The sequence below is a fragment of the Pangasianodon hypophthalmus genome, chromosome 13 (assembly GCF_027358585.1).
Source record: "Pangasianodon hypophthalmus isolate fPanHyp1 chromosome 13, fPanHyp1.pri, whole genome shotgun sequence".
In the NCBI taxonomy this organism is placed as follows: domain Eukaryota; kingdom Metazoa; phylum Chordata; class Actinopteri; order Siluriformes; family Pangasiidae; genus Pangasianodon; species Pangasianodon hypophthalmus.
Genome location: NC_069722.1, coordinates 21,859,143 through 21,876,083, shown reverse-complemented (window position 1 = coordinate 21,876,083; position 16,941 = coordinate 21,859,143). Strand labels below are relative to the sequence as shown.

Here is a 16,941-nt window from a genome sequence, read left to right as displayed (position 1 = left end):
CTCCTATAGCAGGACAGTCTGTGGGTCGGAACAACCTAGTTGTTCGTTTCTTGAGGGGTTCCAGGAGGCTTAATCCGCCCCGGCCCCCTACCGTCCCTGTGTGGGACCTACCCACGGTACTGAGGGCCCTCAAGGGGTCCCCTTTCGAGCCGCTACAGTCTGTAGACCTAAAATCCTTATCGTTAAAGACCGCCCTGTTACTGGCGTTAGTATCGGTCAAACGAGTAGGTGACTTATAGGCTCTCTCGGTGAGTCCTGCCTGCCTCGAGTTTGGGCCTAACGACTCCAAGGTCGTCCTGAAGCCGATGCATGGTTACGTTCCTAAGGTGCTCTACACCCCCTTTAGAGCACAGGTTAGAGCCAACTCCACTCGGGGTGTAGCCTCGTCTTGGGCATGGTCTAGCAGGGTGTCCATGGCAGACATTTGCACTCTCAGAGTCGTCACTTCAGTCAAATTGACCTGAGATCCTATGGCACAATGCATGCTTGTATAGCCAGATGGCTCCTCCCATCCCGGTGGGCTTCCTTGCCATAGGCGCGTGCAGTTCCGCTGCCGAGCCATTGGTTCGCTTTATTGCACTGCACGAACCAGTGGCCGTGCGGTTTCACTGCGTGATTGTAAAGGCTTCAGTCATCGGAGAAAAGGAGTTTTCCCCATAGCGTCTAGCGACGCAGTACTCGTTCCCGTATCTCAGGGAACCGAGGTTACGTTAGTAACCGAGTACGTTTGCTGCCAGTATCACTTGAGCTGCAGTACCAGCCCATCCATTCCAACCCCTTTCCTGATGCATGTCGTATCCAGTCAGTACAGGAACTTGTGGCTGCGTAGCCAGTGATCTTACAGGGGACTGAAAATGATTCTCCTGGCTTAACCACCATGACTGCAGGCTGAACCAGTTCAATACATTTAATTCCTGTGAACAACAATCAAGCAGTTATTCAGCTGCATTCTTTCAAAAGGAAATATGTACACAATTATCTGTATGTCTCCAAAATTCTCCACATACTTACCAGATGCAGCTGTTAACAGCAGGAGTAGAAATGTAGAGAACATGGTTTGAGTGGAACCTGAACCCAGAACCTCCCTTCTCCTGAGAACACCTCTAATATTTTATAAGGGGTTTGATTTGCATGACAGTGTTTAGGCTTTCATAAAGGCACAGCAGGCTTAAAGGCATGGGGCATTTCCTGCAAATGTAAAACCATGTACACACTCACAAAATGTAAAAGTTACTTACTATTTACTTACTAATTCGTCAAACAGTGTGGATTATGCAGCCTGGATTAATGAGACACTGATATAATAGATCTGTAATGTCTTAGCTTCATAACAATGTTGTAGTTAGAGCTTATGACTTTGATGGAAATCCCAAGAGAACATGTTCTCATATTTATTACACTCTCTCAGTCCTTTGAACCTCAGCATGTTGGGTAGATGTTGTGTGAATGGAGAAAGAGTGCCCCTCACAGGCCTTAAAGCTTAAAGAAAAGCATAATGTTCATACATTAATAATGTGGGTGCAGGCTAAATATACAGTATACACTACAAGTCCAAAGGTTGAGTAAACTTTCTAAATTCAACTGTTTGTAAAAAAATGGAAAATAATTTGCACTACTGCTCAAATGTTAATGCAGAAAGTTTAAAACATTTTTTCCATCCATTTTGATTATACTTTTCTCATTTATTATTTGTGCTACATTGGATGTGATGAAAATGAAAATGTATGTGTGCGGTGGTCGGGGAAAACTCAACAGATGCAGGTGAAGCAGAATTCTGGGGCAAAAAAAAATTAGTTTTGACCAAAATCAGGTTTTTCCGTCTATAACAAACTTTTACACCTCAGGTTTAAGAAACCATAAATATATTTCAAGACAGTTAGAAATGTGTATATTTCCTTCGTAATCTGGGCGAGGATTTGCAAAACTCATGTGGTGTAAGGATCCAGGTTAACAAACGCAGTGGTAAAAATGTGACTGTATATGAAATCTGTGAACTATAATTATTTTTCTGTAAAATAAAATAACCACACAGTTTTAAAACATGATAAGCACTGTTCAGTCAGGGTTTTGTCCACTGTTTATGGAGAAACATGACAATTCACATCAGAAAGATGCAATACTGTATTTTTGCTTTTAGTGATGTAAATAGATTTCTGTACCGGGTGTTTTTGTACAGGGATGTTGTTGATCTGTCTCACTGTGTGTTTGACGAGCGCAGTAATACACAGCTGTGTCTTCAGTCTGCATCTTCTGCCCTGTTAATGTTACTGTGCTGCTGGACGTGTCTCTGGAAACCTGAAACCTGCTTTTTAGTTTCTCACTGTATATAGTGCTACCATCACCACATATACGTCCAACCCACTCCAGAGCTTTTCCTGCAGGTTGTCGGATCCAGTGTGTACAGTAGCTGCTATCAGTTAATGAATATCCAGATACTTTACAGGTCAGAGTCATTGACTGACCAGGGGTTAATACTGTGGATCCGGTCTGGATCAGCTCAACACAGTGAACACCTGTTAAAGAAAAGTTATTTTAATGTTGTAAAAGCAAAAAGCTATAAGTAACCAAAACTGGATTATATGTCAAATGGAAAAACACTTACAGTGTACGGCTGCCAGCAGCAGCAGCAGTAGGGATGTAGAGATCATGGTGTGTGTTGAAGCAGAATAAAAGCTCTTGGTCTTCATTGCTTAAATATATAACAGGGAAGGACATTTGCATAGACACACTCCTTATCTTAGAGGAAAAGTCTCTATGAGAAAACCTCGCCATCTCTCAAACATCTCTAATCTGTAATTTTACAAATATAATAATTTGTGACAATGTCTATTGTACCTGTTTATTTTTAAATATATCTATCAGTCCTGTTTTATTTTATGTTTTAACAAATCAGAAGATTAAGACATTGTTAATGAGTGAGCTTAAGGACTGTGAGGTGTTTTCAGGTGAATAAGCAAACACACTAGAATAAAACCACATTAAGTAATGAATAAAACCCAGAAGGAGGCACTGTTACAGGAAAACAAGCAACGACAGGGTGTTGGGATGAAGCAGAGTTACAGTTAACACCCAGAAGTTGATATAAAAAAAATGCAGCTTGTTCATGAGAAACCACAAAGAGCAAAGCTCTCCATCCTGAAGATTTTTTCCGTGCTGAAAAATGAAAAGTTACAGCTTCATGCAATGAATCATTTTCAACAGTCAATACAATTATATGTATTCAGTAATCATTCCCTCTGGGGGAATTTGACTAGAACAGTCTCAGTGTTCGATGTCTTACATAAACACATTTTCAATGGATTTTAGTATTCAAAATATATTTAAAACATGAGGATGAGATTCATCTTATGGAGAATATGTGGCTTTTTAATGGAACAAATCTTTTCCATGACAAACCTGTTTACCAACTTCTGATATTCTTATATCAACAACAGAGTGAAATTTTACATATAGAGAAACTCAGAACAAGGAGTAGATCCTAAATTTAGGGAGGTCATTTATCTGTGAATGTGTATATTGGTATTATCTAACATGTTTTAAAAAGGCCAAAATTAGGGTTAAGGGGCAGTAAGCATTGATACTAGAGGTGTGTGTGTGCCTAAATTGTTTTAAAACCTTGTGCTTTACATTTTATTACAGTTGTGTTCTGTATCATCAGACACACTGAATGAGCTGATGATTAAAGTCTCTTAAACCACAGTGCTGTTGAATTCTCAGTTCTGATTGGTCAGAAGGTGTGGATTCATTTTCTAGAACAGCAGCTCTGACAGTAGTGCTGGCTGCAAGGTTTATAACTGTATGGCACTCCACATGAACAGATTCATAAAAATGTGTGTAACTGTTGATATGGTGAGAATTTCTATGAAGAGATGTTTGTTTAGCATTCATGGAAGGAGTCTCCAGTGTCAGGACTTTGTATCAGTCAGAGGTAAAGCTGTAACTACGTTTTCAGAAAGTCTTGAGAATGGAAGGCTTTGTGGTTTCTCAGTAACATAAGCTGCAACTTCATGAGAGAGAAAAAGAGAGAGGCTGGTGAGGGACCAACTGTTGATACTGCTATAACAAGTCTTGAATTAATTTTAAAAATTTAATTATTCCCAAAACAGTGAGGTAGAGGAATAAAACATTGTGGGACATGCTGTTATTGTTAAAGGACAGTTCAGTGTGGAATCAGTTGCAGAGTGAAAAACCCCTGCTCGCTTAGAGATAAATGGGCAAGCAGAGTTTATATATAGATAAGATGAAGGTTTAGGGAAGGGTCTGGGTGTGTTTTGTGCACTTTTCAACTCTCTCTTATATCTTTGTCTTAGTTTCATTCTCTTTTCTTGGCCATGCCTTAAACCTCTCTTGTCCCTTCTTTCCTCCATTTTCTTTCTGCTTTACTTTGCAGTTTCTTTGCTAATCCTCTTTTATTCTTATCTTCTGTTTCTTTTTTCTTTTCCTCTAGCAAAGCCCTGACATACCATACCAGTCACCCCTCTACAAAGGTGAGACAAAGGGCTGTGTTCAAGGCTGGCCTTAAGTAACCTGCCTGGCAGCTGCAGGCAATCCAGGTTAATCAGGCTGGAGAATTCTGGGTAACTGAGTTCTCCTGCATGGCCACACTAACTGTGTTACTAACAGATAAATGCTTTTTGTTTAATATTTTAGAGAAAGCTACCATGTAGAGTGTCTTTCTACTTTTAATATTTGGAAAAAGTGACTAGGATAAAAAAAAAAAAAAAGATATACTTCCATATTATGAAGGGGTTTGTGTACAGCTCTGCAACCTCATGTGTCTCTGTGCTTCTCTAGCGCAGTAATACACTGCAGTGTCTTCTGTCCTCACTCTGTTCATGTGCAGATACTCCTGCATCTTACTGTTGTTTCTGAAGATGGTGAAGCAGCCATTAATTCCAGCCCTTTTCCAGGCACATGTCTGACCCAAGCCATCCAAGAGCTACTAAAATCAAATCCAGAGGCTGTACAGGTCAGGGTGTGTGATTCACCAGCTTTGATGGTCACTGTATCTGCATGAATCTGAAATGCAATAACATTCAGAGACAGGTCTTATACTTTTATAAATATAAATATATACATTTATATAAAAGCACATTTTCATGTTTAGAATAAATTTAATAAAGAGTGAAACCAAAAATGAATGCTCAGTGATGCAGCAACATCAGCTCTAAACTCTCCTCAGATGCATCTCAAGGAATAAAAATAGCACCTTCTCTAAATGAATACATTTCCTGAATATATCAGCATATGTGGTTTAAACATGGCGCTTAATTTGCATTAGAAATAGAGATATAAAAACATTACAGAAATATCCATTAAAGGGCAAATGTTTATTGCAAGACTCGAGCTGTGTTTTACAATTAAGCCTTTAAGAGCTATTTTGCCCCATTACCATATCTGCTTCTATAGCACAGAACTATACACAAAGACATTAATGTTTTTTGATTAATTAATATGGTTACAGAAATAATGTAGACCACACATCATCGCTGACTCATTCTGATTGGATAAAGAATAAATGTAGAATGAAGATAAAAAGGAATAGCATTGCATTTATTTAATTATATTTTGTCTCACAAGACTCTGCAAAAGTAATGATATAAGCAACAACAAGCAATTATCTTCCTGGAGTTTAATCTGAGAGTCATGGTGCTGGATGCAGTCATAGCAGCCTGTGAAAAGAGACGGGGCCTAAAAGTGCAGATAGCAACAGACTGAGATGGTTGAGTTTGCACAGACTGCCCTCTAGAGGCACAAAGGTCCAGTTTTCAAAATACTCAGATCTAAAAGAAGTGAAGCAACTTTAAAGCAACTTGTTAAAAAAAACTCAAATAGAACTAAAGTACTAAGTAAAAAAAAGTAAGAATTATAATGTGGATCATTTTGTATGACCAGGATCAAACCGAGGGCCCTGAAGCTGTGAGGTGGCAACATTACCCTCTGTACCATATATATATATATATTCAGAACTGACTCTGACCTAAGTAATCTTATACCAGCATAAATGTCCAGACAATGTTCACAATAAGCCACATGCAGTAAAAGTCAAAACATTTTGGTTCTTTGAGCTCCATGAATACACTGCTTATGAAAATGTGAGCTTGTCATGGTTTTTGTACTGATGTCTAAGGAGAAGTATCACTGTGTGTGTCGGGCGCAGTAATACACAGCTGTGTCTTCTGTCCTCACGCTGTTCATGTGCAGATACACCTGCAGCTTACTGTTGTCTCTGGAGATGGTAAAGCGGCCTTTAACTGCACTGGAGTAGTACATGCTACCACTGTCATATCTTATATTTGCAACAAATTCTAGTCCCTTTCCAGGAGCCTGTCTGATCCAAGCCATCCAGTAGCTACTAAAGTCCAATCCAGATGCTGTGCAGGTCAGTTTATGAGACTGATCAGGTTTGATGATGACTGATTCTGACTCGATCAGTGTCTGACTGCAGGAATCTGAAACAGAAGAATACACAAAGATAGGTGTTAAAGCAAAAAAAAAAAAAAAGAATGAATGAATGAAATAAAGAATTTTTAAAAAAAAATATGAAATAAATAATAATACTAACATTGAATGAAGATTGCTAGAGTAAAGTAACTCAAAACTCTGCCTAGTCCCATCTCAAAGAATTAAAATGATCACTGTTGCTGTAAATGAACACAAACTGCTGGTGTGTTGTTTAGCTGAATGTATATCAGCATAAATGGTTCAAACACAGGATTTGGTTTGCATGGCACGCCCACTAGAGACATAAAACGATTCCCAGAGGAATAGCCATGAAGAGAAAAAGCTCACTGTAAGACTCCAGCTGTGTTTCATGCTGTCAAGCCCATAACTGCTCTTTACTCATTAGATATCATGTTCTTTTAGTACATCACTGTGTAAGAACCTGAAGTTTTCTGATGAATAATCACTGAACAACACAGACGTTTCAGAAACTGTATCGAATAGAAACTGAATGTAGTTCCAGAAATAATGCAGGACACAAAACATCACTGACTCATTCAGTCAGAAGCTCATGCCAACCACTTGTCTGTTCTTAAAGCTTCGTGAATGAGGATATAATTTAATGTATTTAGAGTTATTTATTATTCTTTGCAGAGAAGCGTAATGAAAAATACAATAATACTATGATAATGTTAGCAGCAAAGAGCGATTATCTTTCAGTTGTTTAATGTGAGTGAGATGATGGTGAATCATTGCAGTCTGTGAGGAGAGAGAAGCTGAATGTGTATTAATGAGCAGTTAGAGATGGTTTAGTTTACACAGACTGCCCTCTCAAGCCATAAAACAACAGTAACTAGGTCCTATATTCATAATAAACTGCTGTTGCATATTTCTGATAAAATACATGAACACTTGGACCTTTACCACAAATAGCACAGAAGCAGAGGAGCTCAGTGACAGATTCAGTAAGGAATAAACCACTTGGGGGCATGCTGTTATAGGAAAATAATAAAGGACAGGGTGGTGGGATGCAGCGTCACTTGAAGCGGTGTTATTATTCTCACTTAAAGTTAATTATATTCCTACAGTAGCATGTGCTGAAGTGTTTTATTCCTCTAATACCTCTCTCTTATGTGTTGTGTATTAAACCAACATCAGGAATTAGTCATTGAGAGAACTTTTTATTTTTTCATGTCTATTATTGTGAGTACCATATGAATTAAATTATATGAAGTCAAAAACTGCTTTCAAACATGTGAAGCAAGTGGAATATTAACTGGGCTTTCAGATGCATTTCATTTAAAAAGATAAATAATATATTCTGAATAACTATGAACTGAGTAAACTTTTGTATTAGTTTTTGTTAAATGATTAAATGATCTAAATGTTTGGGTTGAAGTGTCTGTAATGTGGGGATTAGTTAATCAGTTAAATGTGCTTATTATTTAAATACAGAACTGAATTGTGATGAAGATGATGTTTTTGTGCAGCGCTGCAGCTTGTTGTGTCAGTGTGGTCTTCGAGCGCAGTAATACACAGCTGTGTCTTCAGTCTGCATGTTCTGTCCCCGTAAGGTCACGGTGTTACTGGAAGTGTCTCGAGAGACGACAAACTTGTTTTTAAGTGATTCTTTCTTAGCAATATCCCCATCATAGTAAATTAAATTGATCCATTCCAGAGCTTTTCCTGCAGGTTGTCGAATCCAAGCTGTTCCATGGTGGCTGCTGCTATCAGTGATAGAAGCTCCAGACACTCTACAGGTGATGGTTAAAGTCTCTCCTGGCTTTATAAGCACTGAGTCTGGCTGGATGAGCTCAGTAGCACAGAACACATCTGTGAAAAGAGAAAAAGAAAAGGTTGACATGTTGAACTGAAAGGATCAGATGAACTAATAAAGCTTAAATCCAAACACTCACAGGGGGCGAGAGCCAGCAGCAGCAGTGGAGCTGAAGCAAACATGTTTGTGTTGAAGGAGGACTAATGAGAAGCGCTTCCTCTCTAGATAAGCACGGTGCTAATATTACAAGAGGAGATGGAGATTTGCATAAATATTACAGAGAAGCTGTGTTGAGTGCAGCTCTGCAGCTGTTAATCACAGTCTCTTCCCATTTTGTCTCTATTTAATATCAAATTAATGTGGTAAATAATTTAATTATTTATTATCACTAACAATATGAATGTTGTGTTAAATAATGTAAGCATTTTATATTCGCATAAATAAAGAATTATTACTTCTTATTGTTTATAGTAAAAATAAAACCGAATCTTGTAATAATACATAAAAATAATATTAATTAGAAAAACAATCCTTTATGTCATTATCAGCTCTGTATCAGCTGCACTCTAGAGAATTACATGAAGTCAGAGATTATTCTCATGCATAGAAATTTCTTGAGTAGGAACTTATCTTCTGAATGCTCCACAATAATGAATGTAATTGTTAATGGATAAAATGTATGATGTGTCATTCAATAAAACAATAAAGCATTGTAACTGTCAGCACACTGCTGAGGTATAAGCGGAATAAAACACATCAGGATCAGCTGTTATAGAAAAAAAATCAACTTTAAGTTGGTAAAATCACACCATAAAACATAAAATCCAGTAGCAGACTTTTGACTGTGTGTGTAGAATGTGTAGCAACGTTGGAGATTATGGTTTTGTTGGCAAACTGCTTAAAATCTTTAGTGAAAATTATTGAAACAAATAACTGAATTTAAACGAGGATGGGAAACTGTTGTGCTTGTGATCATTCTGTTATAATGTCCACATTTTTTCATTCAGAAGTTCAAATAGGACTTTGTACAAGGTGTTTTGTACAGGGATGTTGTTGATGTGTCTCACTGTGTGGGTAACGAGTGCAGTAATACACAGCTATTACATGTTTTCAGGTGAACTTATATTAAGAAATCACACTAGAATATAAGCACATTAGGTAAGGAATAAAACACAACAGAGTGTGCAGTTACAGAAAAATAATCAGTGATGGGGTGGTGAGATGAAGCAGAGTTACTGCTGTCACGCCCAAGGTGAATATTTTAACAATATAAAAGCATGTGTGTTTTATTCCTCTTATTCCACATCAATTTGCTAAAGATTAATTTTTTTAAAATTAATCAATTTCAATTAATGTATTTATTAATTAACAATAACACATATGTTGTATCTATTTATCCATTAAATATGTACATTTAATATTGAGGAACATCTGTGAAACAAGTTCATTTCTGTTATCTCTTACATTATAGCAGCTATCCTCTATCAGTCTGTCCCTCATGTGACTCTATTTTTCTCTCTCTTGAAGTATTCAGTAGTCTTGATGGTGTATGGATTCAATAATCACTGATTGGAAGTCTTCAACAGCCAGCAATGGTTTTGTAAATGTTAGTAATTTTGTTTTTCTTTTTGGTCTTCTGTGGGAATTTGACTAACAAATGCACTATAAGATACACTTTTTATTTAGAGATTTACAAATGACTGCATTACTTTTTCTCTCACCATTCATTCATTTCTTCATGACAGAAAAAAAAAATTATATATGTGTATCCTCTGATTGTTTTTAAGCATGTTAGTAATAATATACACTACGCATGAAACAGTGTCACTGAACATACTGAGACTGTACACCGTTTCACTGCCCTTAAGAGTTTTCTGTACTGGGTGTTTTTGTACAGGGATGTTGTTGATCTGTCTCACTGTGTAGATCTCGAGCGCAGTAATACACAGCTGTGTCTTCAGTTTGCAGATTCTGTCCTCGAATTGTTATTGTGTTAGTAGCAGTGTCTCTGGAGATGCTGAACTTGTTTTTCAGTTTGTCACTGTAATATGTACTCCCACCATTACTGATGAGTCCAATCCACTCCAGAGCTTTTCCTGCAGGTTGTCGGATCCAAGCTGTATTCTGACTCGTAACTGAATATGAAACCTTGCAGGTGATGGAGAGACTCTGGCCTGGCTGGACTGTCATGGAAGCAGGCTGAGTCAGTTCCACACCATGCACATCTGTGGAGGAAAACACATGGTGATATCTCACACAATATCTGCTGCACATTTATTGTTATTGTAGTAAATGAATGAATTTGATAAAGCACTCACAGGAAGCAGCTGCCAGCAGGAGCAGTAGAGATGTAGAGAACATGGTGTGTGTTGTTTGTACTGGGGTCTTCTCTGTTCTCCAAAGTTTAACAGAGACCATCACATCACATAAATAGAGTGATATCCAGCCCTGACGCATGTATTTGCTTATCTACTGATGATGGGAGGAGAACGTATTTAAAATGTATTTAAATCATGAGGTGGAGATTCATCTTATTGAGGATCTGTGTCTTTATAATGGGAAATTAATTCTCTTTTCCTTGACAAAAGTCCCTTTTCAGAACATTATAGTCCCAACTAACAAGATATTACATGTGGAGCATTCTCTTTGGAGTTGTAAACATACCTTCACATAATGTTCATGCTATAATTCACCTAACATGGTGTTTTACATTCAGCTGCTACCAGTAACATAACCAATGACTGGAGTTTTTCTTCTGCTGATTAACCAACAAATGAACTGTGTGTAAGTACAAATGATAAGTAGGGCATGTTAATAGTCATGTTATGCAAGGAATAAAAGACTTGTGTGGTGTGATGTAATATGAAATGAAATAAATCAATTAATCTTTTCCTAATCTGCTAAGAAATTGTTTGCATAAAAATCATACCTACACTAATATTTGTAGATAATTAATCCAATACTGACACTGACACAAAATTAGGTGGAGCATGATTTTAATTACATATAGTGTGGATCTATTGTGTGTGCATATAACAGGATTGTTATGAAATAATGCCATTTAATTTTTTTTTATTACTAAGAAAATATTACTGTTGAAAAAGGACTATGGTATTAGAGGAATAAAACATTTCAGGGTATACTGTAATGTCAAAATGATCAACTTCAGGGAGGAAACAGTGACTCCGTTTTGTTTCGTGCTAAATCACACCACCAAAAATATAGTGAGCAAAACACAGCTAAATATGACAGGGGACAAAAACTGCTTGAATTCAAATTCAAAATCTACTAAACTGCTTAGAAAAGCAGCAATTTTCTTATGTATAAAACAGTGACAGTGAACAAACTGAGACTTTGCACATTACAGACATTACAGGAGACACATGAAGAATTCAACATTATGAAGTCCAATAAAATCACATTCAGAACTCCTCCTCAATATTCACAGCAAATAAAAAAAATGTTAATTATATTTGTCAACACAAATTAAGACAAAACCTTGACTTTACTAAACTGAAAAGGTTTAAAAGTGAAAAGCTTAACAATATACCAATCTATCATTTCCTACAATGATGTAAAAGCTGATCCCACTGGACAAGGAACAATGACTCAGTGGACTACAGGACAGTTATATGAAGTAGAGATGTCATGGTTTATTTAGTAGATTTAAAAAACTATTTCTAATTCTAATTGTTGTTTAAAAATGAACACTACAATCTCATCAAATCAACTGACTGTAAGCTAGTTCACGTCGTCTTCGCACACTTCTCAGAAACTTAGAAGTTAAAACAGAGATAAAACATTGTTTCTGCCTGTTACAGTCTTCTGTACTGGGTGTTTTTGTACAGGGTCTTTGTTGATCTGTTTCACTGTGGATTACGAGCGCAGTAATACACAGCTGTGTCCTCAGTCTGAAAGTTTTGCCCGTGTAAAATCACAGTGTTGCTGGAGGCCTCGGCTGAGAAATGGATCTTGTTCTTTAGTGAATCTTTGCTGCCAGTATCACTGGAGCTGCAGTACCAGCCGATCCATTCCAACTCCTTTCCTGATGCATGTCGTATCCAGTTAGTACAGGAACTTGTGGCTGAGTAGCCAGTGATCTTACAGGGGACTGAAAATGATTCTCCAGGCTTAACCACCATGACTGCAGGCTGAACCAGTTCAATACATTTAATTCCTGTGAACAACAATCAAGCAGTTATTCAGCTGCATTCTTTCAAAAGGAAATATGTACACAATTATCTGTATGTCTCCAAAATTCTCCACATACTTACCAGATGCAGCTGTTAACAGCAGGAGTAGAAATGTAGAGAACATGGTTTGAGTGGAACCTGAACCCAGAACCTCCCTTCTCCTGAGAACACCTCTAATATTTTATAAGGGGTTTGATTTGCATGACAGTGTTTAGGCTTTCATAAAGGCACAGCAGGCTTAAAGGCATGAGGCATTTCCTGCAAATGTAAAACCATGTACACACTCACAAAATATAAGAGTTACTTACTATTTACTTACTAATTCATCAAACACTGTGGATTATGCAGCCTGGTTTAATGAGACGCTGATATAATAGATCTGTAATGTCTTAGCTTCATAACAGTGTTGTAGTTAGAGCTTATGACTTTGATGGAAATCCCAGGAGAACATGTTCTCATATTTATTACACTCTCTCAGTCCTTTGAACCTCAGCATGTTGGGTAGATGTTGTGTGAATAGAGAAAGAGCGCCCCTCACAGGCCTTAAAGCTTAAAGAAAAGCATAATGTTCATACATTAATAATGTGGGTGCAGGCTAAATATACAGTATACACTACAAGTCCAAAGGTTGAGTAAACTTTCTAAATTCAACTGTTTGTAAAAATGGGAAATAATTTTCACTACTGCTCAAATGTTAACCCAGAATGTTTAAAACATTTTTTTCATCCATTTTGATTATACTTTTCTCATTTATTATTTGTGCTACATTGGATGTGATGAAAATGAAAATGTATGTGTGCGGTGGTCAGGGAAAACTCATCAGAGGCAGGTGAAGCAGAATTCTGGGGCAAAAAAAAATTAGTTTTGACCAAAATCAGGTTTTTCCGTCTATAACAAACTTTTACACCTCAGGTTTAAGAAACCATAAATATATTTCAAGACAGTTAGAAATGTTTATATTTCCTTCGTAATCTGGGCTAGGATTTGCAAAACTCATGTGGTGTAAGGATCCAGGTTAACAAACGCAGTGGTAAAAATGTGACTGTATATGAAATCTGTGAACTATAATTATTTTTCTGTAAAATAAAATAACCACACAGTTTTAAAACATGATAAGCACTGTTCAGTCAGGGTTTTGTCCACTGTTTATGGAGAAACATGACAATTCACATCAGAAAGATGCAATACTGTATTTTTGCTTTTAGTGATGTAAATAGATTTCTGTACTGGGTGTTTTTGTACAGGGATGTTGTTGATCTGTCTCACTGTGTGTTTGACGAGCGCAGTAATACACAGCTGTGTCTTCAGTCTGCATCTTCTGCCCTGTTAATGTTACTGTGCTGCTGGACGTGTCTCTGGAAACCTGAAACCTGCTTTTCAGTTTCTCACTGTATATAGTGCTACCATCACCACATATACGTCCGATCCACTCCAGAGCTTTTCCTGCAGGTTGTCGGATCCAGTGTGTACAGTAGCTGCTATCAGTTAATGAATATCCAGATACTTTACAGGTCAGAGTCATTGACTGACCAGGGGTTAATACTGTGGATCCGGTCTGGATCAGCTCAACACAGTGAACACCTGTTAAAGAAAAGTTATTTTAATGTTGTAAAAGCAAAAAGCTATAAGTAACCAAAACTGGATTATATGTCAAATGGAAAAACACTTACAGTGTACGGCTGCCAGCAGCAGCAGCAGTAGGGATGTAGAGATCATGGTGTGTGTTGAAGCAGAAGAAGTAAAAGCTCTTGGTCTTAATTGCTTAAATATCTAACAGGGAAGGACATTTGCATAGACACACTCCTTATCTTAGAGGAAACGTCTCTATGAGATAATCTCCCCATCTGTAAAACATCTCTAAACTGTCATTTTAAATATATAATAATTTATGACATTGTCTATTGTACCTGTTTATTTTTAAATATATCTATCTGTCCTGTTTTATTTTATTTTTTAACAAATCAGAAGTTTAAGACATTGTTAATGAGCTTAAGGACTGTAAGGTGTTTTCAGGTGAATAAGCAAACACACTAGAATAAAACACAGAAGGAGGCACTGTTACAGGAAAACAAGCAACGACAGGGTGTTGGGATGAAGCAGAGTTACAGTTAACACCCAGAAGTTGATATAAAAAAATTCAGCTTGTTCATGAGAAACCTCAGAGAGCAAAGCTCTCCATCCTGAAGATTTTTTCCATGCTGGAAAACGAAAAGTTACAGCTTCATGCAATGAATCATTTTCAACAGTCAATACAATTATATGTATTCAATAATCATGGACTTTGGTCCTCTGGGGGAATTTGACTAGAACAGTCTCAGTGTTCGATGTCTTACATAAACACATTTTCAATGCATTTTAGTATTTAAAATATATTTAAAACATGAGGTTGAGATTCATCTTATGGAGAATATGTGGCTTTTTAATGCAACAAATCTTTTCCATGACAGAAACCTGTTTACCAACTTCTGATATTCTTATATCAATAACAGAGTGAAATTTTACATATAGAGAAACTCAGAACAAGGATTAGATACTAAATTTAGGGAAGTAATTTATCTGTGCATGTGTATATTGGTATTATCTAACATGTTTTAAAAAGGCCAAAATTAGGGTTAAGGGGCAGTCAGCATTCATACTAGAGGTGTGTGTGTGCCTAAATTGTTTTAAAACCTTGTGCTTTACATTTTATTACAGTTGTGTTCTGTACCGTCAGACACACTGAATGAGCTGATGATTAAAGTCTCTTAAACCACAGTGCTGTTGAATTCTCAGTTCTGATTGGTCAGAAGGTGTGGATTCATTTTCTAGAACAGCAGCTCTGGCAGTCGTGCTGGCTGCAAGGTTTATAACTGTATGGCACTCCACATAAACAGATTCATAAAAATGTGTGTAACTGTTGATATGGTGAGAGTTTCTATGAAGAGATGTTTGTTTAGCATTCATGGAAGGAGTCTCCAGTGTCAGGACTTTGTATCAGTCAGAGGTAAAGCTGTAACTAAGTTTTCAGAAAGTCTTGAGAATGGAAGGCTTTGTGGTTTCTCAGTAACATAAGCTGCAACTTCATGAGAGAGAAAAAGAGAGAGGCTGGTGAGGGACCAACTGTTGATACTGCTATAACACAAGTCTTGAATTAATTTAAAAAATGTAGTTTTTCCCAAAACAGCGTGATAGAGGAATAAAACACTGTGGGACATGCTGTTATTGTTACAGGACAGTTCAGTGTGGAACCAGTTGCAGAGTGAAAAACCCCTGCTTGCTTAGAGATAAATGGGCAAGCAGAGTTTATATATAGATAAGATGAAGGTTTAGGGAAGGGTCTGGGTGTGTTTTGTGCACTTTTCAATTGTATTTTGTATCTTTGTCTTAGTTTCATTCTCTTTTCTTGGCCATGCCTTAAACCTCTCTTGTCCCTTCTTTCCTCCATTTTCTTTCTTTCTTTTCAGTCTTTTTTTCTAATCCTCTTTTATTCTTATCTTCTGTTTCTTTTTTTCTTTTCCTCTAGCAAAGCCCTGACATACCATACCAGTCACCCCTCTACAAAGGTGTGACAAAGGGCTGTGTTCAAGGCTGGCCTTAAGTAACCTGCCTGGCAGCTGCAGGCAATCCAAGTTAATCAGCCTGGAGAATTCTGGGTAACTGAGTTCTCCCACACTGTGTTACTAACAGATAAATGCTTTTTGTTTAATATATTAGAGAAAGCTGTCATGTGGAGTGTCTTTCTACTTTTAATATTTGGAAAAAGGTTTTCCTTATAAATATGTTCTATAGTGACTAGGATCCTAAAAAAAAAAAAAGATATGCTTCCATATTATGAAGGGGTTTGTGTACAGCTCTGCAACCTCATGTGTCTCTGTGCTTCTCTAGCGCTGTAATACACTGCAGTGTCTTCTGTCCTCACTCTGTTCATGTGCAGATACTCCTGCATCTTACTGTTGTCTCTGAAGATGGTGAAGCAGCCATTAATTCCAGCCCTTTTCCAGGCACATGTCTGACCCAAGCCATCCAAGAGCTACTAAAATCAAATCCAGAGGCTGTACAGGTCAGGGTGTGTGATTCACCAGCTTTGATGGTCACTGTATCTGATTCAATCATTGTCTGACTGCATGAATCTGAAATGCAATAACATTCAGAGACAGATCTTATTCTTTTATAAATATAAATATATATACTTCTATAAAAGCACATTTTTATGTTTAGAATAAATTTAATAAAGAGTGAAACCAAAAATGAATGCTCAGTGATGCAGCAACATCAGCTCAAAACTCTCCTCAGATGCATCTCAAGGAATAAAAATAACACCTTCTCTAAATGAATTCATTTCCTGAATATATCAGCATATGTGGTTTAAACATGACACTTAATCTGCATTAGAAATAGAGATATAAAAACATTACAGAAATAGCCGTTAAAGGGCAAATGTTTATTGCAAGACTCGAGCTGTGTTTTACAATTAAGCCTTTAGGAGCTATTTTGCCCCATTACCATATCTGCTTCTACAGCACAGAACTATACAGAAAGACATTAATG

The 16,941-nt window shown here is 37.2% G+C and overlaps 2 gene segments (V, D, J or C); both read right to left on the bottom strand.

Moving 5' to 3' along the window:
* Positions 1-7,062, bottom strand: part of LOC117598899 (Ig heavy chain V region 914-like) — a 37,414-nt gene extending 30,352 nt beyond the window's left edge. The window contains 1 exon segment of the V gene segment in view: positions 6,566-7,062. Coding sequence covers positions 6,566-6,617 — 52 coding nt within the window.
* Positions 7,063-7,605: 543 nt separating this feature from the next.
* LOC117598866 (immunoglobulin heavy variable 2-5-like) lies at positions 7,606-8,635 on the bottom strand. The segment is given in 2 exon segments: positions 7,606-8,277; positions 8,361-8,635. Coding segments are annotated over 2 exon segments (369 nt in total).
* Positions 8,636-16,941: the final 8,306 nt, after the last annotated feature.